The 26,614-nt window shown below is 44.5% G+C and overlaps 1 protein-coding gene across 2 annotated transcripts in view; it reads right to left on the bottom strand.

Annotated features, from left to right (window-relative positions):
• The window catches only part of KCTD1 (potassium channel tetramerization domain containing 1), a 146,112-nt gene extending 119,930 nt beyond the window's left edge, over positions 1–26,182 (bottom strand). The window contains exon 1 of one of the 2 annotated variants that reach the window (XM_006895034.1): positions 25,655–26,182. Coding sequence is in view for 1 of the 2 variants with exons in the window: in XM_006895033.1 (XP_006895095.1) it covers positions 23,525–25,315 (1,791 nt within the window). In the remaining variant the exon portion in view is untranslated. Of the gene's footprint in view, positions 1–23,524; positions 25,316–25,654 lie in introns of those variants that run through there. The other variant, XM_006895033.1, reaches the window with a different exon arrangement.
• Between the last annotated feature and the right edge of the window lie 432 nt (positions 26,183–26,614).

Raw genomic sequence — 26,614 nt, 5'->3', positions numbered from 1 at the left:
ATTGCAATGCGGCTTCTTGCCACTAGGCTACCAGAGCTCGCCACATCTGTATATCAACTATGCTTTTTTAAAAAATTTTAATGAATGTTTACAGAGATTTTGGGTTGTACTTTTCTCCCTGCCCACCCCTTACCCCCAGTTTGCTCCTCTCTCTGAAAAGTAAAAGTAAAATTATTTCACTGCATACAATCCTCCCCCTCTCCCTGAGTACACACCACTATGCAACCTTCATTCTGGACTCTTGTCATAACTATAATACGCAATCATATATTGCTTTTAAATTGTTATCTCCCTCATCTATTTCAATGCTGTATACATAATTTATCCAATTTTTCTCAGTCTCACCCAACCCCTGATGTCAGTCCCATTCTACAACAGTGGCACTATGCAGTATTAATCTCTTTGTGACTGAGATATTTCACTCAGCATAATGTCCTCCAGGATCACCAATTCTGTATAATATTTCATCAGTTCTTTGCTTTTCAATGCAGCGTAGTATTCCACTATGTGAATATACCAGAACTTCTCTATCCATTCGTTTGTTGATGGGCACTTAGGTTGTTTCCAACCCTTTGCTATTGTGAATAATTATACATTTTTTTATTTTTTTAATTATACATTTTTCATAAAGATTTGGAAAATTGTATTAACTGCTCAATCAGACCATGTCCTCTAAAAGAAAAGGTAACTCAAAAGGTTCTGACTAGAGGACAGGCAAGTAGGAAATCACAGGGTTGTACAATCTAGTGGGTGGAGGGAGGAGGGGGTAAAGGAAATGAGAAAGATCGGAGAGGACCTGGAAAGACAGGGTAATGATGGGCATGGCTCAACGGTGATTGACTTTATAAAGCATAATACATGAGAATGATTGTATAAAAAACAATGAGAGTGAAAGATACTGTGAAACACAATGTATACAAACTTTACATGTAAGCCAATGTAAAATTAGAAAAATAGAGATCGGAATAGACCATAAATACTCAAGCAGTATTCAGTAACTCCAAGGATATTGATCCCTGCCTACAGTCAACAGTCTTGGCACCAGCAGCCAGGAAATTAAAAGGCGCATTGCCATGGGAAAGTCTGCTGTTAGGGACCTCTCCAAAGTACTGAAGAGCAATGGTGTCTCTCTGAGACTAAGGTGCATCTGATACAGGCCATGGTCTTTGCAATCACTTGTTATGCATCAGAGAGTTAGACAATGACCAAGGAGGATAGAAGGAGAATTGATGCCTTTGAGCTGTGGTGCTGGAGAAGAGTATTGAGAATACCATGGACTGCTAGGAAAACAAACAGATTTGTCCTGGAAAGGGTTAAACCGGGTGGCTCCTTGGAGGCAAGGATTCTGAGGCTCCGTCTAACATACTTTGGACATGTTGCCAGGAGGGACGGGTCCTTGGAGAAGGACATCATATTGGGAGGGTGGAGGGACAGCGCAGGAGAGGAAGGCCCTCTATGAGGTGGATTGATTCAGTGACTGGGATAATTCTGATGGGAATGTCAGAGACAGTGCGACTGGCACAGGACAGAGTTTAGGGCTGTTGTACATAGGGTCGCTATGAGTCACAAGCGACTCGACGGCACATAACAACAACAACATAGTTGTGGATGATCAAAAATTGAGGTCCAGGATAAAATCTTGTGGACATAAAATGTGACTGATGATAGCAGTCACTGGTGTTTTATAATGTAGTATCTGTGGTGTCAGGGAGTGCCTGGGTAACACAGATAAGTGCCTAGCCTGGGTACCAACTGAATAGATGTTTGTCCACATGTACTCAGAAGAATGTCCTGGAGATGAACAGTCCCAGGCACTGAAAACCGCAGGGAGTGCCGCTCCACCGTGATACAGAGGATCCCTACAGGTGGACCTAGGTGAATGCCTGCAGATTTTAACAAAGAAATTGTGTAGAGGCTGTTAAACAACAACAACAACAAAACTCCAAATAGACAGCCAGACATACAGATTGGAATCAAGTTCTTTTTTCAGCTTCTGTAAAGATTTATAGTCTTTAAAATGCTGGTTGAGGGGGAGGAAGAATTCCACTCTGTCCTACGGAGCTGCTAGAATTCGCTATTTACTTGACAGTACTGGGTTTGATTAATCTATAGACAGCATGCTTACCAATGGATCAAACTGTACCAAGAAAATAGCAATGAAGACTGCACAAATATTTATATTTACTTCCGTGGTATTTCAAAGCAGTATGTCTGAACCCCACTCTCCCTTTTATTTCAAGCCCAAATTACAACACTGACTCCCCCAAAAGTTGTTTTTCTCACTCAGAAAATGTAGCAATTGTCCACGTCAACTCTAGAATTTGAGCATATTAATGTCATGGGTGATGCTGGGAAATGAAAGATACACTTTTAGAGGAGTTTTAGGTATTTTTATGGGGGGGGGGAGAAAGGGTGAAAACTGAGCCAAGGAAGGGAAGAGGAGAAATGAGAATTTGGGGAAAAGGAGAAAAAAAAAAGAGTAAGTCTAAGGTAGAGAAGGGAAGAATGCATGTATAGACCTAAACCACTGACGAAGGCACCTGGCGGCATAATACGTTACATGCTGGGTTGCTAACCAGGGAGGAAAAAAACCAACCCAAAACTCAGTGTCTTGAACCCACCAGTCACTCAGTGGGAGAAAGACAAAACAAATAGCTCCCTTTAAGATGTGATAGCCCTGGAAACCCGATGCTGGGGTCCTATAAGTCAGAATGAGCCCAAACGCAAGATTTTGTTTTAGTTTTTTTTTTCCCCTGTAAGAAAACAAACCAATAAAATTGCTGAAAAGTCTAGGCTTGGTGTCTGTGGAGCAAGGAGCTCTCAGTCCCGTCTCTCCCTCACTCCCAGAGGGCGCAGCTTTGTCACTCTGCCCCACCTCTCTACCAGGACAGCACTGCCACCACAGACATAATCTCACCTAGCTGATGATGTGTCTGGGTGTCTTTGATTCCCTTTATGTGCTAAGAATTAAATGGAAGAGAATAAATTCCACTCAGGATAAGCAGAGGAGAAACTGCCGTACCGACCCAATCTGTTAGACCGTGGTGCGGTGCCAGGCACAAAGCAGGTGTACCACAGGTATTTAAGGAAAGGTGAGCTTTCGTTTTTAAGTTATTGGAGGAGCTTTTTAATTTCTAATCTTCACAGCTGTGAATTTCATTTTTTTTGAAATAAGAGTGAAATATTTAAGTCCCTTCTGTTCAAAGGGACGATCATAAATTAACCTTTAAAATGCTAATGTATAATATTTTTTATTCATTTGTACAAATGCTTTCTGAGCAACTGATATGTGCCAACTATCATGTCAGGAAATAGGAACAGAGCAGGGAATGTGAGTCCATGGCCTGCTGGCCCTCCAGGAATGTACTTCACTTAGAGGACAGAATGAACAGAAATCATGACATCATCATGGCTCACTCTTAAAAATGCTTAGCCACTATTTGTTGAAGGACTGGTCTGTACACAGCAAATAAACAAATAGCCCTAAATAAATTAGAAAATGCCAACCTGATACTAAAACCTATGAAATAAAAGACATTACTTTATAAATCACATGAGTCAGGGGGAGCTCTAGTGGCTTAGTTGTAAGGAGTTGAACTGCTAACCCAAAGGTAAGCAGTTCAAATCCACCAGTTGCTCCAAGGGAGAAAGATGGACAATTTCTCATGCAACTGACAGTCTCTGAAAAACTTGTGGAGGATCACCTATGAGTCAGTTACCACTTGATGGCAGATAGCAAGAACACACAAAGTCATGTTGTAATAAAGATGTATAAACCCTTCAAACATGTTCAGCCTAATCCAAAATAGCAACAGACATGATTCCCAGATCCATCTGTGGCTGTACATAGTGACTCTATGAACAACAGATGGGAACCTCGCTCTATCCTGAGCCGCCCTCACGACCCCCGCCATGCTTCAGCCGACTGTTAATAGTCACTGTGTCAATCCATAGCGAGGCTGACCGAGTATCTGAAATTTATGTCACGGGCTCCAAAGCAGAGTTTCTCTCAGTGTACTTAAACTTCAGTTGCACTTACAAACATTTGATGTGTAAAAAATCTAACTGCAGATGATCTTGTTCCTAGGGTAGAGTTACAGGACCTAAGGGTAGGAAAGAGACTTTAAAAGTCAACTGACCAGGAATTCCTATATGGTTTGGGGTGCTGGGGGCTGAATTCCAATCACCTGGGTTAAGGAGCAGAAGTGCTCCATAAGGTTGTCTAGAATCCTGGGTTGCCAGGCCTTTTCTCCTGAGGTGCCACTGGGTGAGGCTGAACCACTGGCTTTTTGATTACCTAACACAAATGGTTTGCTTCACCTGGGGTCCACACGGCAGCTGTCCTTTTCAGAAAAGGTTTAGGTCAACTGGTTTAGGTGAGTTGGCCTGATCAACACCCAGTGGGAAGATCAGGATAGTTCAGCTTTGACCAGGAGCCAGTCTAGCCCATCTGTTAGCCCCAAACACCAATTTCTTTGGCATCACAAACCAGACTGGGAATTTTAAAAACGCCTACTGATGATAATATTTCCTTCTGATTCCCTCAGCATCTTACCAGCTTTCCACACTGGGAAGAAGAAAGGCAAAGATTTCCTGACAAATCAATTCAGAGAGAGAGTTAGGGGAAAGTGTGTATCAGAGGGAAAAGCAAGCTGTGAGTCCCTCTGCAGCTCATCTGGCTTTGAGTGGCAGGAGCCAACCACCCAGGATGGGAATCAACCGAGCAAAGCATGACGTAATCCCATCGTAAAGGTTACACATAATCAGCAAGTGAGGAGAGGAGGCTTTGTCTATGGGGCTTGCGGCTGGGGGGCAGATGACAAGCCTGTGAGTCAGGATCAATTCGGACTCTGAATCACATTCGGCTGTTAAATCTCTGAGCTTCCATTCCCTCACTACTTAACAAGCTGGAGCGGTCAGGTGTATTATTTGTGGTCTTTTCTACGTGGCTTATCCAGTTTTTAGTATTCCCCTCCAATATTTTAGTTAAGGAAATTCACAATCTGTGGGGCTCAACCAGCTCCATCTGCTGTGGGTTCACATGGAGCCTCATCTGTGATTAGTTTACACGTGTGGTTGGTATGAGCTTCTGGGTGCAGGGGACCCAAACGATGGAGAGGTTAATAAAGGAATCTGGAATAGCCACCTTGCAATAAATTAATTTTTTTAAAGGAATATTTTTATATTAATTAAAATATTCATATTATATTAATTGTTTTATATTTAATTTTATTTTGACCACTTACATTGTGGTTTTCTCCATATCTTCCTAATTACTACTTCCATGAAAGTGTATAAAACAGCTACCTCATGCATTATGCTCTAATATCCCCCTTTTAGCTAGCTAACTTCTGATTTGTCTATCCTCATAAAATCAAAAGACAAATTGCATTAGGAAAATCTGTTGTCAGGGACCTCTCCAGAGTTCTAAAGTACAAAGATGTCAGTCTGGAGACTAAGATCCACCTGATCCAGGCCATGGTCTTTGCAATTACTTGCTAAGCATCAGAGAGCTGGACAATGACGAAGGATGACAGAAGAATTGATGCCTTTGAGTTGTGGTGCTAGGGGGAGTATTGAAAACATCATGGACTGCCAAGAGAACCAACAGGTTTGTCCTGGAGAGGGTGAAACCAAGCTGCTGTCACTCCTTAGAGGCAAAGATTTTGAAGCTCTGTTTCACATACTTTGGCCATGGTGCCAGGAGAGACCAGACATCATGCTTGGAAGGACAGTGCAAGAGAGGACGACGCTCGATTGGACAGATTGACACAGGGACAGGGTAATAGGGGTCGGTGTATCAGAGACAGTGAGATTGGCTCAGGATAGGGCAGAGCTCAGAGCTCTTGTGCATAAGCTCGCCAATAGTCACAGTCAACTTGACAATACATAACAACAACATCAACATCAAACCACTCTGAGAGAACAAGCATGTCCTTTTTGCTGAAGGATCCTCTGTTCAATTTGGAAACGTTGGGCATCTGCAACCACATGCAAAGTCCAGTTCAGTCCAGAGCAAGCCATCCGGCTGCAGCAATACTTAATTCTGTTTTGTGATCATTTCATTTGTTTTGATGTCTGGCTTCCCCCCTTGACTGTCAAGCCTATGAGAAAGGTAAAATGTCTTTGGGACATTCTGTGTGGTTTAAACGGTTAAGTGTCTGGCTACCAGCCAAAAGGGTGGCATCTCAAGTCCGTCCAGAGAGGCACCTCGGCATGTGATCCACTTCTGAGAGATCAGTCACTGAAAACCCAATACAGCGTAGAGCTGCTTTAAAACACTGGGGGGTCTCACGAGCAGAAACTGACTCAAAGGCCTCTAGGGGCTCCCAGGGACCACCATATAATACATCCTCATTGAACGAGTGGACAAGTGAAAAACCTGGGAGATAATCCCTGATTTGCCATTTACTGGCTGTCGTTTCTAGGGAGCTCTAAGTGCCATCGTCTCTATTAGGGGTTCTGCTAAGCCTAAGGCAGAGCCTCTCTGGCAGTTTGACCTCCAGCTGTGGATCCTCAGGAGAAAGATGGGCAACTTCCTCCTGTGACTGACAGTGGGGAGTCAGCTGGGAGTTAGTTTCAACTTGACAACAATGAGTTTCTGAGAACTACAGGGAGTTGTGGCCTAAAGGGTAAGGCTGCTATCTCTGAGGCAAGCAGTTCGAATCCATTAGCTGCTCTATGGGAGAAAGATAGGTGACAATCAAATCGCATGCCATTTGCTGCCTCTGAAAATTGGCTGGAGGGTCAGCTATGAGTCGGTTCCAACTCGATGGTATGTAAGAACAACATGCTAGAGCTGGCTATTTACCTGTTGGACTTGGGAGAGTGTTAGGAAGATTACACGGGACAATGTTTACTGATTACCTACAGTAAGGTGCTATGGCTAAATGTTAGCTATTGAGTTGGGGATGCTACATATAGAAATGTTAGCTATGGAGATGAATTCTTCAGGAGTAAAATGGGTAGTCCTCTAACCAGACAATGCTACTAAAGGCTAATAATCTAATCATAACTCACTTCACGATGGACACATTTACTGACTTCATTTCTTAACAAGATGGCATAAACTAAACTAAACCCCAACTATGAGTCATTTGATGATTTGTGTCAACTAAGCAAGAGTTTAATTTTGATTAAGCAAAAGGGACTGAGAGAATGACATAATCTCCCTCAAGTGAACATCTTCCAACAGACAACGCCACTGTTCTATGAATATATCACCAGAAAGTTAGCTATTCTTTCTCTTTTTATATCTAAAAGAGACTGTAAAGTGGTCAAGGGAATATTTCAAAAATCATTGTTTCAAAAATCTGCAGCTTATTACTCGTCCTGTGTGCTTTGAATAAAAAAGTTTACAAGATCCTTGTCCTGTATTCTACATGACTAAGATACCTGTTCATTGGAAAATACTTAGAATATTATTTACTAGTCTCAGAGTTAACCAGGGTTTTGAATCAATTCTTCCCGCTTCAGTCACGGCCTAGGAAGCAACACTGGAACGGCTCTGAATTTGTCCAATGCAGATGTACCGGAACAATAACTGGAACGGGAAAAACTGGTGAGTAGAAACCCTGCCAGAAATTTAATCTCCTTTTGAAAACAAGGGCAGTTTGAGTTGCATGGCAACCATATCTCTTGACAGGCTGGGGCAAGGCCTCTTCTGAATCTCCCATTCCACGGCTTCAACCTACTACTCTCTTCCCCAGTCAGGTTCTCACTGTTGTATATGTCCATAATTCTATTATGTGTGTGTGTATATATACACACACACATACACATAAACACTTAATTGACTTTGAGTGAAAGCTTGCATAGTAAAGTCATAATTTCACCCAATAGTTCCCCCACACATTATTCTGTGACACTGGTTACAATCCCTGCTGTGTCAGCGTCCTCCGCACTGCTGGCTGCCCCATCCTCTCACCTCGGGTCTCAGGCAAAAGCCTCACACAGGCCATCATTCTTAACAACTCATTCTTCATATTATGTTGTTGTTGTATATTGTTGAGTCAGACTGACCCACAGCTGACCCTTTGGTGGGTTTTCAGAGACAGTTAGTTGCACAAGGAGGAGATTGCCCAGCCTTTTCTTGCAAAGCAGTTGGTGGCCTCGAACCACTTGTCTTCAGGACTGCAGTGCAGCTTCTTGCCATTATTCCATCATTTTATGCTCTTGTCTATCATTTAGAAGCAGGCCTCTAGAAGCTGTCTTCACTTTACAAGGTTTGCTCAGAATGATAGTGATTATCTGAGGGATTCCTCTAGTCTCTAACCAAGAAGGCTGGTTTATTTTTACCTCTCAAGTTTGTTCTATCTTCCCCTCGGCCCCTGCTATTCTTAGCCAGACCTTCTATTGTGGTCTTGAGAGTGGCTGGTGGTGGTAGCTGGGATCCATCTATTTCTTCAGGTCTCAGACCAGAAGCAGCCATGGTTTCTGTAGGTAATTAGTGCTTTGCACTAATTGTTTCTTGAGTTTTTACATTGTCCTTGTTCTTCTGTGCTCCAGGCTGTTTCTTTGATGGCCACTCACTCAAAAGCCATCATGGACTTTAAGACTTGGACTTGGACTTGAAGACTCCAGATGCTATTTAACAGACTAGGGTAACGATGAAGTTTTCAGAACTGCACTTTGCCAAGTGATCTTGGCTGTCTGTCCCCCAAGGCTATGGTCTTAGCTTTCATGTCCAGTGGTTTAATGCCAATGTCCAAGAACTTTCTAGAACTGTGTCCTCAGTATGTTATTACACTTATATATGCAGAATTCCCAATTCTACATGCAGAAATGTCCACCACCATGCCTCTGTAAGGGAGCTCTGGTGGCCTAGTGGTAATAAGCTATGCTGCAATCCTAAAGGTGGTTGTTATGGCTGTGCACCTGGAGTCAGAACCGACCCACGATGACCCTCCTGCGGGTTTTCAGAGGCAGTGAACTGCAAGGGAGGAGACTGCTCATCTTTCTCCTGCGGTGGAATCCAACTTCCAGCAAGTGGATTCTAACTGTGTGCCTTTGGGACTGCAGCACAGCTTCCTAGCACTAGGCCACCAGTGCTCTGTGGAAGAGGGATGAGCAATCTCCTCCCATGTTATTACTACCACTGAAAATCCACTGGAGGGCCTGTTACGGGTTGGTTCCGGCTTGACAGCACATAACAGTAATGATATTCCTCAGTGAGGGAGCTTTGGTGACCTCGTTTTTAAGGAGCTGTGCTGTTAATCCAAAGACTGTGGCTGATTTACAGCTCTGAAACCCAATGGAGGGTCAGTTATGAGTCAGTCATATACATATGCATCTGTTCTGATTTTCTTGCATCAGTCATAAGGGAACCAGTTTAAGCTTGTTTGAAACCCTGCAGATCAAGCATTCTAATAAATGATAAATATAAAAAGAGAACGAATCTCTAGAAATTCATTGCTTGAAGTTAGGAAAATCAAATTATGTATTTTCAAAAGACATGAGCAATTTTACCTAATATATATTTTCAATATTCTCTTAAGCCAATCCAATTATTTTTTTCTATTTAAAAAAATCCACTTAAAGTTAGCCCTAGATTACTTCCTTAAACATTTTATGTATACTTAAACGATCATATTCATACACAAATGAGAGACCAAAAGCTTGAGAATCTTATCTCTATAGTGAGTCAGGCACTGGCGGAAAACTGGAATATTTAACGCAGAATGTCTATCTCTAAACTGTAAAAATTTTATTTCTCTTATTTTTACCACAGATTTGAGTTCCCCGTTAGTTTCTACTCTCTCACCTGGGTTTCTAAGTACTTCCTGATTTTCCCCTGAATCTTTTGCCTTATTTTTAAAAGACTGAGAATCAACAGAGACTTGGTGGTGCAGTGGTTAAGCATTTGACTGTGAACCAAAAGGTTGCTGGTTTGAATCCACCCAGTGACTGCTGAGGAGAAAGAACCTCTGGGGCCCATTCGCCTCTATCACATGGGGTCACTAGGACTTGAAAATCTACCTAGTAATGGCATTAAAGCAGCAGGAGACACTAGGAAGATCCTAATGACGTGTGTTTAGAAAGAAATCAGATATGGCAAAGCTCTTTGTAAAAGTTAAAGTACAATTCATATATGACACTCATTGTACAGGCCCAAAGACCCAAAATGTAAAAAATAATACTGGCAATCAAAGGGTCAGACTTTCAGTGATCCTACATTAAAGTATAAACTGTGACACAGTGCCAGTTCCTGATTTCTTCAGGTTATTAAACACTCTCCGAATGTGTGGACCGTCAGTAGGGTGAACACTAATAACAGAGTCAGACATGGGGAGACTTCCTTCATACCAGTGACATCTAAAATACCAGTGTACACTTTCCCGAAAGGTCTACAACATTATAGCAAATAAAAGGCTTACATTTTTTATTTCATTCTTTCTGGTTCTTACATTCTCTTTAATACTCTTCAGTTTTAAATATCTGGTTTTTCAATTTGGTCCGGCTACTTTCAGTCAATGTGTTAATATTTCTTAGACGTGGCTACACAGTTCTCAGTCGCGGCCTGAGCGAGTCCCCTTCATTTCCACCCAGTCTCCCTTTTGACTTGTCTTAGGTATTCTCACTATGCTTTGGCTAGTGTTTTGAGTATTTCTAAGTCATTCCTCACTTCCAAAATTCTATCCATGCACGCAGTAAGTTGCTGTTGTTGTTATGTGCCGAGTTAGCTTGCTGAGTTGCTTGCGACTCTATGTACAATAGCCCTGAAAAGTGTTCTATCCTGTGTCAACTTTACTGTCTCTGACTTACCTACCCTCTTTAGCTCAGACACTGAATCAATCCATCTCTTTGAGGGTCTTCCTCTTTTGTGCTGTCCCCCCACCCTTGCGAGCAAGATGGCCCTCTCCAAGGACTAGTTCCTCCTTGCAACATGCCCAAAGTATGTCAGACAAAGCCTCAGAATTCACACAATCAGTACTCAATAAATAAAAGGCTTTTTAAAATGTGTCCTATTTTCAATGGTTGTCTATACACCATGCTCCTTCGTCTTTCCATTTTTCTTCTTAGAACCGAGTTTACATGGCAACAGGTGATACTACAGAGATCAATGGAGACAGGAGCTATGACAGGACGGGGATCAATATACCAGGATCCTCTTAGATGAGTTAAAAACAAATATGAGAATGATTCCTGGACCTTAACACCCCTCAATAAAATGATATCCTCAAATCCATCATGTCACTAGCACTCTGAATAAGATGCTAAATATTCATAAAAAAATTAACATATAAGCAAACATGAGGTTGAGAGAAAAAGAAAATGAAGCCCGTATAATCAGTTTGAGAATGTTCTTGCTATACTTTTATTGAGAGCAGCATGTTTCCACGGTAATGTCTTTTTAAATTGCTACCTCATTTCATTGAAATCTCAACATTCTGCAAGTTTTTCTTTCCTCTAGAGGAGAAAATTCCCCAGTATTTGTTTGAGATGAAATAAAATAGCTAACATGCACTTTAATCAATTTAGATAGAGTATTATCAAAAAGTATGTCACAAAAGGGAAGCCAGTATTCCAGAAGATCAGGCTTAAAAAATGTTGCTTTTCAATGTCCATGAACTTGTAAGTACTAAAGTTGCTGAATACTGTGAACATTTAAAGGCCAAATGAAATTAGGAGCTATAAATCCCTACCTCATCATATCTGTCATCACTATTTTATAGGAACAGTTTGTCAAACTAAAAACAAATTGCACAAAGACATTAATGGTCAGCAGTATGTCAAAGTACCAACCAATTATTCTGGTGATGTCGTCTATTCCAAACACATCTCAATATACCTCGACCTGAAGTGAAGCACTTACTGATTTACGTATCCCCAGGACGGAAGTATAAGTTCTAGTCTAACCATGCACTAAGAAATGCAAAAACCCTACCACAGAATCTAGTCAGCGATTCACAAATATGGCCCTTCTTCTATAATACTGAAATCAAAAGATTCACCAAAGTTATTGTTATCACAAACTTCATAATGTACTAAGAATTCCAGCACTGTGATCCATCCTTTAGTTGCAAACTTTACCAATTAAATGTACTCTCTAGGGAAAACCCGGTGATTTTATTCTCAGCCAACTTTTGTGAATCGTTAAGAGTCTTTGTGGCAATGACTCCCATCAGAAAGCTCTCAAGCTCAAGCTGGCACTTGGAAATTTCCAAGGCTCTGTGAAGAGAAATGGGGGAATCCTGAGCAGATATAATCCTGGTCCACAGCACATGCAAATTTTAAGAAGTCTCAACCAAAACCTCAGTTCATTGCATGGGGTTGGAACCGATTCATAGCTGACCCTCCAGCTGGTTTGGGGACTGAACATGGAATGGGGACAGACAGCCCACCTTTCTCCTGAGCAGCTGGTGGTGGATTTGAACTGATGGAGAGTTATCTGCACAACTCCCCAAGGACTCAGCCATCAGAATTCATGTAAAAAGAGTCTTAAAAACAAACAAAAACACCCCAAACCAGCTCTGGGGTGGAGTCCATACAGATGTACTAGTTAAGACCTTTCCTGAAAGACCTCTCTTTTGAGGATGGGAAATCCCATGAGCCAGAGAAGAGGCAGCCATCAAGAAATGTAATGTCTGCTAGGAGACCAGGCAGTGTTCTTGGGTGGACAGTTAAACGCCTTTGGCTGTTAGCTTAAACTGATGGTTTGAATCCACCTTGAGGTGCCCCACAAGAAAATCTTACTGGTCAATTCCCCCCAAAACAGCCCCTGAAAACCCTAATAAGCAGTTCTGACTCTCATGGGGTCAAAACAACACAGTGGCCAACTGGTTATTGGCTTAGAGACCAGGGAAAGTACTCCTGGCCAGACTATGTGGGAGACCTAGAAGAAGAAAGCTCGTTTTTTTTTTCTCAATTGCAATGTAAACAATCTGTGCTAAGATAATAAAACAATAGTAAATACTAATATAAGTGCCCATTTTTAAGTACTTTTCAAACAGTAACCACATATAGAAAAAAGAGAGCTAGACACCAGAAATACACTTTTGAATGTTTGTGCTCTTTATGGGTATATTATTACTTTACAATGCCATGTTTTCACAAGTTCTCTCTTTTAAAATTGCTTTAGGGTAGCATATAACTAATAATAATGAAAGATGTTAAATGATTTTTTTAAAAAATTCTGTGAGAAGTTGCTAAGAATTTTGAATCCCTGTGTACATTTTGGAATCAAAACCTAGGTTCAAATCCAGTTTAGTTACTTATCGATACTGTACAAGTTACTCAACATCCAGCAACCAGGAACTTTAGCTCCCTCTTTTACGAAATGGAAACAACCATCATCATTCCTTGGAGGAGTAACTGAGGTGCCAAGTAAACTACCATCTCTCAAGTAGCTACACACTGAGGAGGGAGGGGGGGGGAGAGAGAGAGAGAGAGAGAGAGAGAACAAATGAGAGAGAACGAGAAAGAATGAACGAGAGAATGAGAACGAATGAGAGAAAGAGAACGAGAAAGCTAGAACGAGAGAGAGAACGAGAATGAGAGAGAGAGAATGAACGAGAATGAGAGAACGAATGAGAGAATGAGAGAGAATGAATGAGAGGAAAAAAATGAGAGAGAGAGAGAGAAGAGAACGAGAGAGTGCGAGAGCGCACACACATGTGTACAGAGTGGTAAGATTCTGAATTTGAACAAACTTCGAGGTGACACTGGTGCTAGGTAATCTAGGACGGCCACCACCCAGGTCGTCAGTGGACCACTTTGGAACCTTCAGCATCTGCTAGCTATTAATGCGTCTATTCCACTTCATAGGGCGCTCTGGTGGCTTAGTGGTAAGGAATTGTGCTGTCTACCCAAAGGCAGACAGTTCGACTCCACCAGCTACTCCATGCGGGAAGGCTGAATAGTCTGCTTCCATGTAATTTACTCTGTCTGAAAATCCACTGAAGGGTCACTTGTGAGTCAGTTCTGACTAGACAGGACACACAACAACTCCACCTGCTAACTATTATTAAGATGTGACATTTTACATCAAAACCCCACAGTGAGGAAAGCAGGTCGTACAGATCATAGCCCACTACACCCACAGCCCAAGGACTCTGGTAGCATAGTCCAACAGGGTGTGCTGCTGCTAATCAAGAGGCTCCACAACTTTACTGGTTTGAATCCACGGGAGTTAGATGGGTAGTTTCCTCCCATTAAGATTTATAGTCTTGAAAACACAATGGAGATTAAAGTTGACAGTTAAACCTGACTTTCTGAGACACCTATAATCTAGTGTCCCACCCGCCCCCTAACTTCCTTCATTCACCCCTGCTTGGAGTTAGTCTTATACTCTACTCAGTGATGTAGATGATGCATTGCATTTCTAAGTCATGTTCCTTAAAAACACCTGTCAAGGGGTGACTGATGAACAGAGTAATTAAGCAGTCAGGTTAGGGATTAATATTGTTACCTAACTTATCTGGTTGTTTCCATGTGAGTGTCATATAACAACAAATTCATTCTTGTAAATGGTTTAAAAATATTGGTTATTGGAGGAAGACTCATCAACAATCTGCATTATTAAAACTTATAAAACTGAAGAGGACCTGAAGGACTTATAAAACTGAGCAGGACCAGAAGCGCTTGCTACAGAAAGTCAGGGACTGCAGCCTTCAATAGGGACTGACGCTCCACATCAAGAAAACAAAGATTCTCACCACTGGGCCGATTGGCAGCATCATGATAGTTGAAGAAAATGGGATTGTTAACAGCTTTAGTTTGCTTGGCTCCACAATCAACACTCTTGGTACCAGGAGCCAGGAAATTAAAAGATGAATTGCATTGGGAGAGTCTGTTGTCAGAGACCTCTCCAAAGTACTGAAGAGCAACAAAGTCAATCTGGAGACTAAGGTGCACCTGATACAGGCCATGGTCTTTGTAATTATTTGCTATGCATCAGAAATATGGAAAATGACTAGGGATGATAGAATGAGAATTGATGCCTTTGAGCTTTGGTGCTGGAGAAGAGTATTGAATATACCATGCACTACCAGGAGAACAAACGGGTTCTTCCTAGAGAGGGTAAGAACAGGCTGCTCCTTGGAGGCAAGGTCCTGAAGCTCCGTCTGACATATTCAGGGCATGTTGGAGAGGAACATCATGTTTGGGAGGAAGGAGGTACAGTGTAGGAGAGGAAGACCTTTAATAAAATAGATTGATTCAGTGACTGGAGTAATGGGGGTAGGTATGTCAAAGACAGTAAGACTGGCACAGGATAGAGCAGGGTTTAGGACTGTTGTATATAGGGTCGCTATGAGTCACAGCGACTCGATGGCACATAACAACAACAACAATAACAACAGGTTATTATTATAAAATACTTAATAGAAATAGTTTTAAATTATAAAAATACTTATATTGATTATCATTATGATTAGACTAAGTAAATGACAATATTTGTCTAATAAAATTACATCGGCATTTAAAAAAAACAACCTGTTAAAACCCATAGCAAGTTTAGGTATCAGACTTAATCACCTGCTCAAGAAACTTGTTCTAGACACTTTCTTCAGAGATGTGGTAATAAACTGGAGAATTCTGAGGCTCCCACACCAAGTACTGCAAAAGAAAGACCTGGTGATCAGCTTTCATAAAGAAAACCGTGTGGAGCAGTTCCTTTCTATAACACGGAGGGTCAACATACTGGAATGAACTGAATAGCAATGGCTTTAATTTTTGAAGACAGCGAGCAAGCAAGTGGGGTATGTGCAGTCTACTTAACAGTCTGGTCCTTGGCACATGACAGAAAATGTCCATGCAGGAAAAGATGCTATAAATAGTAACTTATTGACATCTTATTAATTTTGACTCACAAGACCCCACAGGGCAGAGAGGAACAAGCTCTGCAGGGTTTTTAAGGCCATAAATCCTCACAAATGCTGAGTGCTGCATCTTTCTCCCTCCAAGTGACTGGTAGCTTTGAACCATCAACCTTCTGGCTGGCAGCCAAATGCCTTAGCCACAGAACCTGTCTTTGTTGACAGCAAGGATGAGGACTGAACGATGATACACTGGACGAAACTGATTAACCTGGACTAGGGATGTGAGGTAAAACTAGAAATGGATGATTTCAAGTTCCCAAACTAGTCTTTTGACATTCTCATTGAGTAACCGAATAACTCACAAGTGATGTTTGTCTCTGTCACCCTTCAACATTCCCTCCTGAATCCCTCTCTTTCTCAGGAGCCTATAATTTAATCTCTCATCAGTCTGTCAGCCCTTTCAGGTAGCACATTTTTACCTTTCTCCCAGAGGGGATCTAAACGTCCATCGGCTATGGTTCCTGGCCAGAAGGCGGGGCAAACAATGCTTTATGGGTGAAGGAGTGCAGATAGTCTCAGGGAAGGTCTGCATTGTGAAGACATTCTCATGGATCTGGGTCTATAACTGTGGGGTGGGGTTTAGGGCTTAGGGGTGGAGGTGGAGAATGAGCCAGGGAGAACTGAGCTGCTCTAGCAGGTCCCCGACTCTTTCTCCCAGGGCTCCCCAAGTTCCTTCAGCTTACCAGGGTTCAATAAATGGACTAGATCTGGAAGTTGTGCACCATCCTTCCTCCTTAGTGTCTCCCTCTGGGATGGCCCTCATCCCTCAGGATTAACATCAACATCACTGCCTGGAGAGGTAGCCAGAATTTGAACTGTCTGTAATCATGAAATATAAAGCACAAGATGCCAGATACAGAGGACTCCCAGCCCCACTGGGGTTGAAGACGTGAAAACCATCCCAAAAGCAAGCTGTCAGCACAGAGGGGCCGCCTGAAAACAAGTGTGATAAAAGCCCCAACTTGAGCTTGGCCATGCCAGATTTACAGCACTGGGAGATACTTTTAGTATCTTTGAAAAATACTGTCATAGAAAACTTTGGCAAAATTTAGAATGTGACAGAAATAAAAATGATCAGTCACTAACGAAAAATTTGCTGTTGCATATGAAATATGTCTTCTTTTTTTTAGGGAGAAAGAAAAGGCCCCATCAGATACTTAAAGGATCATCTGAAAACATGGCTGGCTGTCGACACAGTGTACAGCAGAGGACTTGGAGAAGTTGTGAAAACCTCAAACACGCCAAATTAGATTGGGGAGCTCTGGTGGGTAAGGAATTGTGTTGCCAACTCAAATGTACGGTGTTCAAATCCACTAGCTGCTCTAAGGAAGAAAGATGGACAACCTATTCCTGTGCGATTTATAGACTTGCTGAAGGGTCAGCTAGGAGCTGGCTCCTGACTTGTCAGCACATAACAACAACAGGTTTGGCCTCCTGGAGTATTCACTAATGCAATCACAGGCTCTGTCATCCAGTTCCTAGTCATGAGCATTAGATAATACAGCCTCACAGGCAGCCTGAATCACACACCTGCTGCAGGGAGGGATCTCAAAAGGCTTAGGCTTACAGGCTCATTTACTTCAACACCATAGAAGCCCATTCTATTAGAAAGACTTGATCCTGTCCACACCCCACCCTCTCCTGAAGGTGAACAGCCAGCCAAGAGAATCTTTAATAAATCTGAAAACTCAAGAGATATTTGAAGAGCTTGAAGTGTTAAGAGCTCACTAGTTCCACTCTGATGCTCATGTATCCAGCAGAGAATTCTTTTCTCTTTAAGAGTTTTCCATCTTCTAACTTGCCTCTGTCCTGTAAATTCTTACCTTCCCGGAGACTAGAGCAGAATCCTATTCTGCTTGGCCTCTCTGAGCAAGTGGAAAGATGCCCAGGTAGCAATGGTTAATTGAATTAATCACCTTTAAAGTGGATAAGCATTTTTTAAAAGTCTGCCAGTGCAATGCTTCCTATCTTGAAACTATCTTTTCTTTTTAAATTGAGTTTAATGAAAGTTTATAGAGACTTTGGATTTCCATTCATTCACTGTTGCACTTTTCTCCCTGCCCACCTGCCCGCCCCCCCAATTTGTTTTTCTTTTTTGAAAAGTAGAAGAAAAAATTCTTTCCTTGTTACTCAACCCCTCTCCCCAAGTCCACTCCACTATGCAGCCTTCGTTCTGGACTCCTGTCCTAACAATAATATCTAGTCATACATCCCTTTTAAACAGTTCTCTCCCTCATCTGTTTCAATGCAGTAGGCATTAATTATCCCATCTTTCTCAGTCTGCCCCCAATCTCAATGCCAGTCCTCTTTTATAACAGTGGAATTATGCCATATTTGTCTTTTTGTGACTGAGACATTTCACTCAGCATAAAGTCCTCTAGGGTCACCCATTTTGTGTAATATTTCATGAGTTCCTTGTTTTTCAATGATGCATAGTATTCCACTGTGTGAATATACCAAAGATTTTCTATCCAAGGGAAGTCACAGACTGGGAAGAAGTATTTGGTAATGTCATGTCAGATAAACAACTTATATCTAGAATTTCTAAAATACTTGAGCACCACAACAAGATAAACAACCCAATTGAAAAATGGGCACAGGACATGAAACGACACTTCACCAAAGAAGACATTCAGATGGCAAACACACACATGAAGAAATGTTCAAAATCACTAGCTCTAAGATAGATGCAAATCAAAACAACTATGAGATATCATTTCACCCCAGTAAGAATAGCAAAATTTAACAGAAACTAACTTTTCTTTATGTTATCAAGGTCAATACACCTTTCAGGACCAATGAATTCCTTCTACCTTACCCTTCATATAAATGTACTAAATAAATCTTACCAAATACATCTTGACTGACTAGTAGAAATTACACACTAGGAGCAGTAGAACAAGTTCTAAAGGAAAAGCCTCAGCATGAAACTGACCCACAAATTGCACATTTATATGCTTGGTATTAAGATTTTCACCGGAACTTCTCCATCACTTCTGCTTTTGAAATAAAAGTTAACATACCAAAAGGGTAACTTGAAACTAATTTTTCTTTAAAAATTATATAACTCAAGCTTTAACTGGCTGAGGCCAAGGTAGGAACCTCGTTAACAGGCTCCACATATAACTAAGGGTCTTTTGCTAAGACAAGACTTGAAATCTGTCAGGAAAGTAAAAAAAGGTCAGCCTTTAAGAGTTATCTGTTTGAGCAGCCAAATTTTCAAATCAGGATGATACAAAGATCAAAGTTTTAGAATAATAGGGCTCACTTTCTTATGGCAAAAGATGGTTCTATTTCTATTTCCTCATCAGATTTAATAGTGAACTAACATTTGGTGTGGGTTTGTATTAACTTAATATACGTGAATAATGATTGCAATACTGACACACATAAATAAAAATATACTTTGTTGAAATGACTGTGGCAAAACACTGTGCATATCACCTTTTAAACTTCCTTTATTTTGATCCAGTTTAAATATTTAATGAGGCTAACATCTTGCCAATGAGACTACTTGTCAAGTGGAAAGTGGATTAATTGTAAAAGAATCTTGGTGCAAAAGTAAAACCAAATAAGAACACAGAAAGTTTCCTGAATGAATGAAAAAAAAGTTACATGCTTATGTAAATGACATTTAATTTCTCCACCAACTTGAACTTTCCATAATGGAGAACAAACATTCCTACAATAGAAAAATGAACAAGCTAATATTAAAATCCAAGAAGACATTCACTTTGATCAAGGCAATTAATCCTAATAGCATAACTATTGTAAAGTATTTTACGGCTGTAAATGCTATAGCTGATAAACATATACAGCTCTTACAAGTTTTACAGAAGTTTGATTCTATCTACCCTACAATCTCCAAATTCAAAAGAGGACTTGACTGATTATTTCAAGAGAATGTAAAATTCATGGTTTTTCTATTAAGTAGATCCCTTTTCTCTTCCCATCACAGCACCTAAATGAAAGCCCATTACCACAAAGGTTAGGGTCCAAACGTCCATGTACACCTTCTCGGGACATGGTTTCTGTTTTCAGCTCAGAACTTGTATACGGCAAGGAGCAAAGCTGACTCACAGTGAAGACAGGAAAACACAGTGACGGTTCATGACCCACCCCAGAATCCTCAGACAAACTGACTTCCTTGAAAGTATTTCTGGAAATAACCTGAATCAGAGCTAAGCAAGGAGCCCCTTGTACACAGTGGCCAACCACCCAACTGTTAACCCAGCCCAAAAGTTGGAGGTCTGACCCCCACCAGCCACTTAGAGAGAGAAAAATAAAGTGAAGCAAGTTCAACTACAGATGCTTTTGTCATAATTTCACAAATGCTTCAGCTAACATTTTAAAGACTTAATTTTTGTTTGGCCCTACAGAGAGGCTCAGGCCTCTGATGTGTGAGTTCTAAACTTCTGTGAGCATTCTTTGACTCTATAAATGATAAACTGCAAACTTCTGCCATCCATCTAAATGGAAGTATTGGTCTCGGAGGCAGGAAAGATAACACTATTTCTGCACAGAGAGAATCAAATCTGTTCAACTATACCATGTACTCTCCACTGGTGAGGTAGGGCAGTGTACACCAATAACTGGAGCAGTGTGGATCACAACAGCTAACATGAGGAAAAAAGAGAACTGAAAGTAACTTTTACCTCTGACACCACTGTTTAAGAATGAGAAGGGTAATCCTGTTAAAAAAAAACCCAACACACACACCCTTAAAAAAACCCTCACCTCTTAAAAACAAGTTACCAATCCTATCACCTTTGTTCATCCTTTCATTATATACACACAATCTAGGTGCACATCTTTGTTCATTCATTCACTGTCATGTAAGTATTTGAAATGCTCATTAAAGCCTTCAATAAGTGACAAGAGTAAATGCATGGGGGGGGGGGAAGAACAAATGCATGCACTGTCCTGGGCTCTTTATAATTTGAGGAACTTTTCATGTTAAAAGAGATTAAAAGTCTTAGTGGGTGATCTTTGTGCTACCTAGACTCCCACTGTGGCTGAGTCACTTCTTGTTCACAGCAAGCCCACAGGACAGAGGAGAATGGCCCCAGGGGGCTTATGAGGCTGTAAAAACAGAATGCTTCAATTTTTTCCCAGGGAGTAGTAGCTGCTAGGTTTGAACCATCGACCTTTTTTGGTGACAGCACAATGCTTAACGGTATGCACCACTAGGACTCCTGTACTAGCAGGAAGTTAATAACGTGGTCAGGAGTGAATTCAGTGTGACAGCATTTGATGAGGTCCCAGCATTAAGGTTAGAAAACCCATGGCTATAATTCAGGAATACTGTAATGACCAGGGCTGGAGGAACGCAGGATATTTCCTGGAGATTAATGACCTGGAGCAAGGCCTGGGGCCAGTAACCCGGCCAGTCATTAATCCCCAGGAAATGCCCCGACCTCAGGCTGTACAGCAACTTTAATAAATACAAGAAGGAGAAGTTTAATATCAGCTTTCCACTTAAACTAAACATCCGTTTCATACTTTGAATGCTCAGACTGCACTCAGCGAGTGCTCTTGGAGTTACTGGTTGAAAGAGTTCCCTTGAATTCAAGGCCAGTAGAAATTATGCACAAAAAGTTGGCTATCAAACATCTGCTGACAAAACTATTTTTTGCAGAGTTTAGCTAGAAGCAATTTGGCTAAAGTGGTTTTTGAGAGTCATAGTGATCATGGACCCTCAAGTCTATTTTAACTTGGAAGTTACCTGGCACTAACTCCAGGGGACCATCTTTATATGGTACCACGCAACTGACTGCTCTCATTCCATTCAAAGAATTCAAGAGACATTGCCATTCCTAGCAATACAAACTGAAGCAAAGCAAGACAACAGTCTAATCTTTTTTAGAATTCTAAGTCATGACTCTGCAGGACCCTGGTGTCAAGAAAGCAGATGCCAAAAACAACTGGTTCATTATTATTCTAAGCAAATAAATTTGTTAATAAACATTCTTAGGCCTTTAACTTTTAACTAATCCAAGTACTCTGGTGGCACAGTGATTTAAGCGTGAACCAAAAGGCTGGTGGTTCAAATCCACAGATGCTGCACTGGAGAACGCTGTCATTTCTGTAAACTCGGAAACCCTCTGGGGGGCTTCTACCCAGCCTCCTGTGCAGGGCTTGCTGTGAGGTGGAGTTAGAATTGAGCCCACTGCAATGACTCTCAACTAAGGTACGTTTAGGGTTTTGATTGTTCAGAAAAATGTGAACTTTTTTTTTAAGAGAAAAGGCAAACTTTAATTTTCCAAAGAGAAGATTTCTCTTCTCTCCATTCTGAAAACACTAAAACAGGCTCTCTGGCTGCCAGGAATGTACTAGACACACAAGTATAGAAATACACACAGGCTACAGGTCTTGCTTATTTTAGAAAACTTCAGTGTGTATATTATCACTCACAGTTCCTCTCGCAATTGGCCTTGAAGCTTGCCGATTGGCTACATGTCTGAAGGGTCAGTTTGACTAGAACTGGAATTTCCACTTTGCAAAAAGGCAGCAAGGTACCTGACATCTATTCCACACACAGGCCCCACTATACCTCCACACTGGAGAGCTGAAATTCCTACTTCTGTTCCCTGCCAGAGGTCAGAGCTGTTAAAACCCCCAGTGGCTACATCTGCCTGCAGAGTAAAGCTCAGATCCTAGAGGCTTAGAGAAAACTGCCCTACCCTGCCCCCAAAAAATGAACAGAGTTTTAATGACACTGTGAATATATTCCACTATGGCTATCTCCCTCCAGGGAAAAGAATAAGAAGCACCCACGCTAGCTCCTGATCTCGTCAAAGCTTTGTCACTGCTTAAAACGAAGTAATTTTAGTGTTGAAATAACTGCTCATCTTTGAAACCCAGAGAACTGAGCTAACTTGTTCAAGGTGGCTCAGCTTCAGGAAGATAACACTGCCGTTTTTCCCACTGTAAGGGCTGCGTGCTTTGGTTAATTACCCATCTTCCCAAGTCTTATCTCTACTGTGATAAGGAACTATACAGGACTAGGAAGAGGCAACAACACTTTAGTGCACTGCATGGTGTCTGTGCAGATACCAAGTGTCCAGTCTGATAACTTTAACAAGTACCACACTTCATAGTTGTGTTGTTTACAGCTCACAGAAAGAACCTACATTCAACTGCTACCCTCTCCACTCCCCTGGAACCCCTATTACTTTTTTGAAAAAAGAAAATCTACAGGAAATGGGATTGTCATGTTTCCTTTATAATAATCTGTAATCTTCTCTACCTTCCTAAATTATGAATACATCCTTTTCTAATGGTTACTGCATTCATCAGGGAGATTTAAGAGAATTGCTTTCTTTGTATTTGCAGTGTTCCTGCACTCTTTGCCTTATAAAAACTCCGTGCAAAGGCCTGAAGCTCCAAGAGTTGAATTAACCTTTTCGTGCTGCCAACTTGCGTTTTGTTTTGGGTTTTTGTTGTTTTTTTGGGGGGGGGTTGTTTTTTTTTTTTCAGTCCTGAGCAGCAGCGAGTTGTTAGGCAGCACTGCTTAAGGTTAGGTCTAAAACTTTCCTGAAAGCCACCAAGAGCTTAGGCTTCTAGGGGGGTAAATCAAACGTGATCTGGTATATTTGGTACTTTTGTAAAACTTCCCCCACGCTCGGACCTGCAGCAGCACAAAAGGCAGGCCCGCCTTGGCCCCAGAGAAACATTTCATGCATAGAGTTTGGTTTGGTTACCTGGGTGGGGGAAGCAATAGCAGGTGAAACTATTGTGGGAGAATTGGTGCTTCTGTGCCCATTGGCTTCTGGCAGGAGAGGCAGGGGGTCGTGTTTCACGGAGACCACCACCACCGCATCCACGGGTTCCGAGGGGCCAATACAAAGTCTTTTAGGGGAAGAGGGGCCGCAGAGTTCCCCCGCCCGGTACACGGACTCGTACAGGGCGCGCTTGGGCGCAGCCTCGGTTTTCACGTCCGCCGAGACCTGGCTGTCTTTGGGGAGGATGTAAGTGCTTCCCAGCGCGGGCGGCTGGAGGCGGTGGTGGTGGGCGGGATGGGTGGCGGGGTGGTGGGGGTGGTGGCGAGCCGCCCCGTTCAGGGCATCCACATAGCAGCCCTGTGGGGCGGGCGGGCCCAGCTTGGTGCCGATGCCCGCGATGCTGTTGAGTGTGGCGATGGAGACGGCGCCGATGCAGTGGTTGGTGTAGGTTTTGGAGAGCTTGGCCGCCTTGGAGAGCATCTGCATCCTGGTGCCCAGCAAGTTCTTGCCAATGGCTTTGTTCTCATACCAGGTGACATCGCCCTCGCTGCAGTGGTCCCGGGGCCGCTGGAAGAACGCCTTGCAGAGCGGGTTGCGCTTGGACAGGTACTTGACGAAGCTGGCGTAGGGGCAGAACTCGGTGCCCGTCTCATACATGCGGGGCAAGTTCTCCTCGTCGTTGCTCTCGGCGCGCTTCTTGCTCCACGAGGACGAGCGCGACTTGTGGTAGGGCCCCAGGGACTTAAAGTAGACGAACTTGCGGCCGTCCTCGTCCATAGCCAGCCCGAAGGAGTCCTCCTCCAGCTCGCGCTGGTTCTCGCGGCCGCGCGTGCAGAAGTACATGCACGTCTCGAACCAGACCTTGTTGAGCAGCCCGAAGGGCGTGTTGGTGCTGAAGACGCTGGAGGTGTAGAGCTTGCGCAGGTCGGCGCGCGTGATGGCTTGCTTCTGCACCACCGGCCCGGCCCCCTGCTCCTCGAGCTTGCGGATGACCGCGGCCAGCGTCAGGTTGGCGCTGCGCAGCTCCGGGTCCTTGGTGAGGTCGAGCGTGCGGCAGTACGGGGGCTCGTTGAGGTAGCGGTTGAGGGAGCTGCGGATGCTGATGAGCGAAGACTTGCTGTAGAGCTGGCCGCTCTTGGAGCGGGCCTCGGCGTAGAAGGAGCGCAGCACGCGGCACAGCGCCCCCTTGTCCATGGTCTCGAAGTCCGGGCTCTGCGCCTTCTCGCTCAGGTACTCCCGGAAGATGCGCACGGCGTAGCGGGTGGCCAGCCGGGTGTTCTCGCTCAGCCGGGCCCGCTCGGGGCGCTGCAGCAGGTCTGGGTCCAGCTCAGCGCCGTCCCCTGGCGCCCCGCCGCGGGCCCGGGGCGTCAGCAGCCGCGGCGGCGCCTCGGGCTCCAGCGCGGCGCTCTGGTCCATATTGATCATATGGACCGGCTCGGGCTCCAGCTCCTCCCCGGCCGAGTCCTCGGGCTCCAGGGGCTCGTCCCAGTCCAGACCCATCTCCTCCTCCTCGTCCTCCTCCAGCCCCCCACCTCCGTCCTGCTCCTCGTCCCCCGTTATCTGCACCTCCTGGATCTCGTCGTCGTCCTCCTCTTCCTCTTCCTCCTCGCCCGCGCTGCAGTAGTGCGGGCGGCTGTGGCGGCGGCCGCGGGCCCCCGCGCTGCGCTCGCCCTCGCCCCGCTCCCCATTGTTCTCGGCGGCGGCGGCGGCGGCGCCGGCGCTGCCGCCCGCGCTGGTGTTACAGTCCCCGCTGCCAGGCATTCTCGCCATATTGCCGTCTCTCTGCCAGTCCTCGGGCAGGGCGCATGCGCTATATTGGACCGCAGCGCTGAGAGCTTTTGTGTTTAATGACCTTCAGCTACCGGGAGGCAAAGCCGGGCTCTTAAAGGAGCCGCACTCCAATTGTCATTCCGGAGCGGGGCTCCGGAGGGGCAGAGGCGCTCGGGGGATGAAGGGAAGGGAGTTGGGGGGAAGTTCAGTACCGACAGGGAGAAGGACCGAGGCTCCCCCAGCCCCGCTCCCACTTTTCTGAAAACTTTGAAGGAGGGGGGGGAAAAGGAAGGGGGGGGCGGAGAGCTGTTGGTGGAGGGTGAAGCACACCCGACTTACCCTCTGGCGGAGTGGCGCGCGGGCCCGGGCGGGACAGAGAGGGGCTGGCGGGAGGGCGGGGCAGCCTCGCTCTTCTAAGTTATGCCCGAGGAGCGGTGCCCCTTCCACCGCCCCGTCATCGCCCCCCGGAGCCGGGGTTTCGGGGCGGCGGCGGCGGCGGCGGGCGCTGCGGCGAGAAGCTGGTGTCTAGGGCGGCCTGGAGCGGAGCGGAGCCGGCAGGTTAATGAGCAGGGTGGAGGAGGCACCGCGAGGCCCCGCACCCTCTCGGCGCCCGCGGCCAGGGCGCAGCGGGCGAGGCTTGGGAGCGGGACGGGGCTGGCGGCGGCTCCCCCACCTACTTGCTGGCGGCGAGGCGCGGGGGCCTGGGGCCAGGCGCGCGGCTCCCAGCGCCCTCTCCGACTCCCTCAAGGAGCAAAACACGCCCCACGTCAGCCTCATCCCTTTCGACTTTTCCAACAGCCACTTCCAAGCTGTCATTAAAGACCTGCGGCGCTCCCCTAGGTCTGGGGCAAGTCCGCACCGGTCCAGCCCGCCCCGGGAAGGAGCGCAAGCGAGAGCCCGGGAGGGGCGTGTGGGAGGGGAGACGCGGGGCGCGGCGTCGGGACCCCAGGGACCCCTCCCCACCCGCATCCCGGCCGCCGACCTCGGGGCGCGCTGCCACGACGCCCCCGGGCCCGGCGAGAGCGCGGGAGGAAAAGTGAACTTGGGTCTCGGCCGCCCCCTCCGTCGCCACAGTTCGGATCCCGGGTGCGCTCTCCAAGTTTGCAAACCACCATTGGTTCGCTCTCGGGGCTGCCCTGCCTCGGGCGCGCGGGGGCGGGTACCCTCGGAAACTAGAAAGGCAGCCAAAGAGTTCTCCGGGTCCCACTTTCCCATAGGAGCCACTGTCCAACTTCCAGGCCGGCACTCGCCCCAGCGCGTCCTCGCGTCGCCGCCTTCGGCACCCCCGCCCCAGGCTGC

The sequence above is a fragment of the Elephantulus edwardii genome, unplaced genomic scaffold (assembly GCF_000299155.1).
Source record: "Elephantulus edwardii isolate Elephantulus edwardi_28Jun2011 unplaced genomic scaffold, EleEdw1.0 scaffold00155, whole genome shotgun sequence".
In the NCBI taxonomy this organism is placed as follows: Eukaryota; Metazoa; Chordata; class Mammalia; order Macroscelidea; family Macroscelididae; genus Elephantulus; species Elephantulus edwardii.
This window is presented reverse-complemented; position numbering and strand designations above follow the sequence as displayed.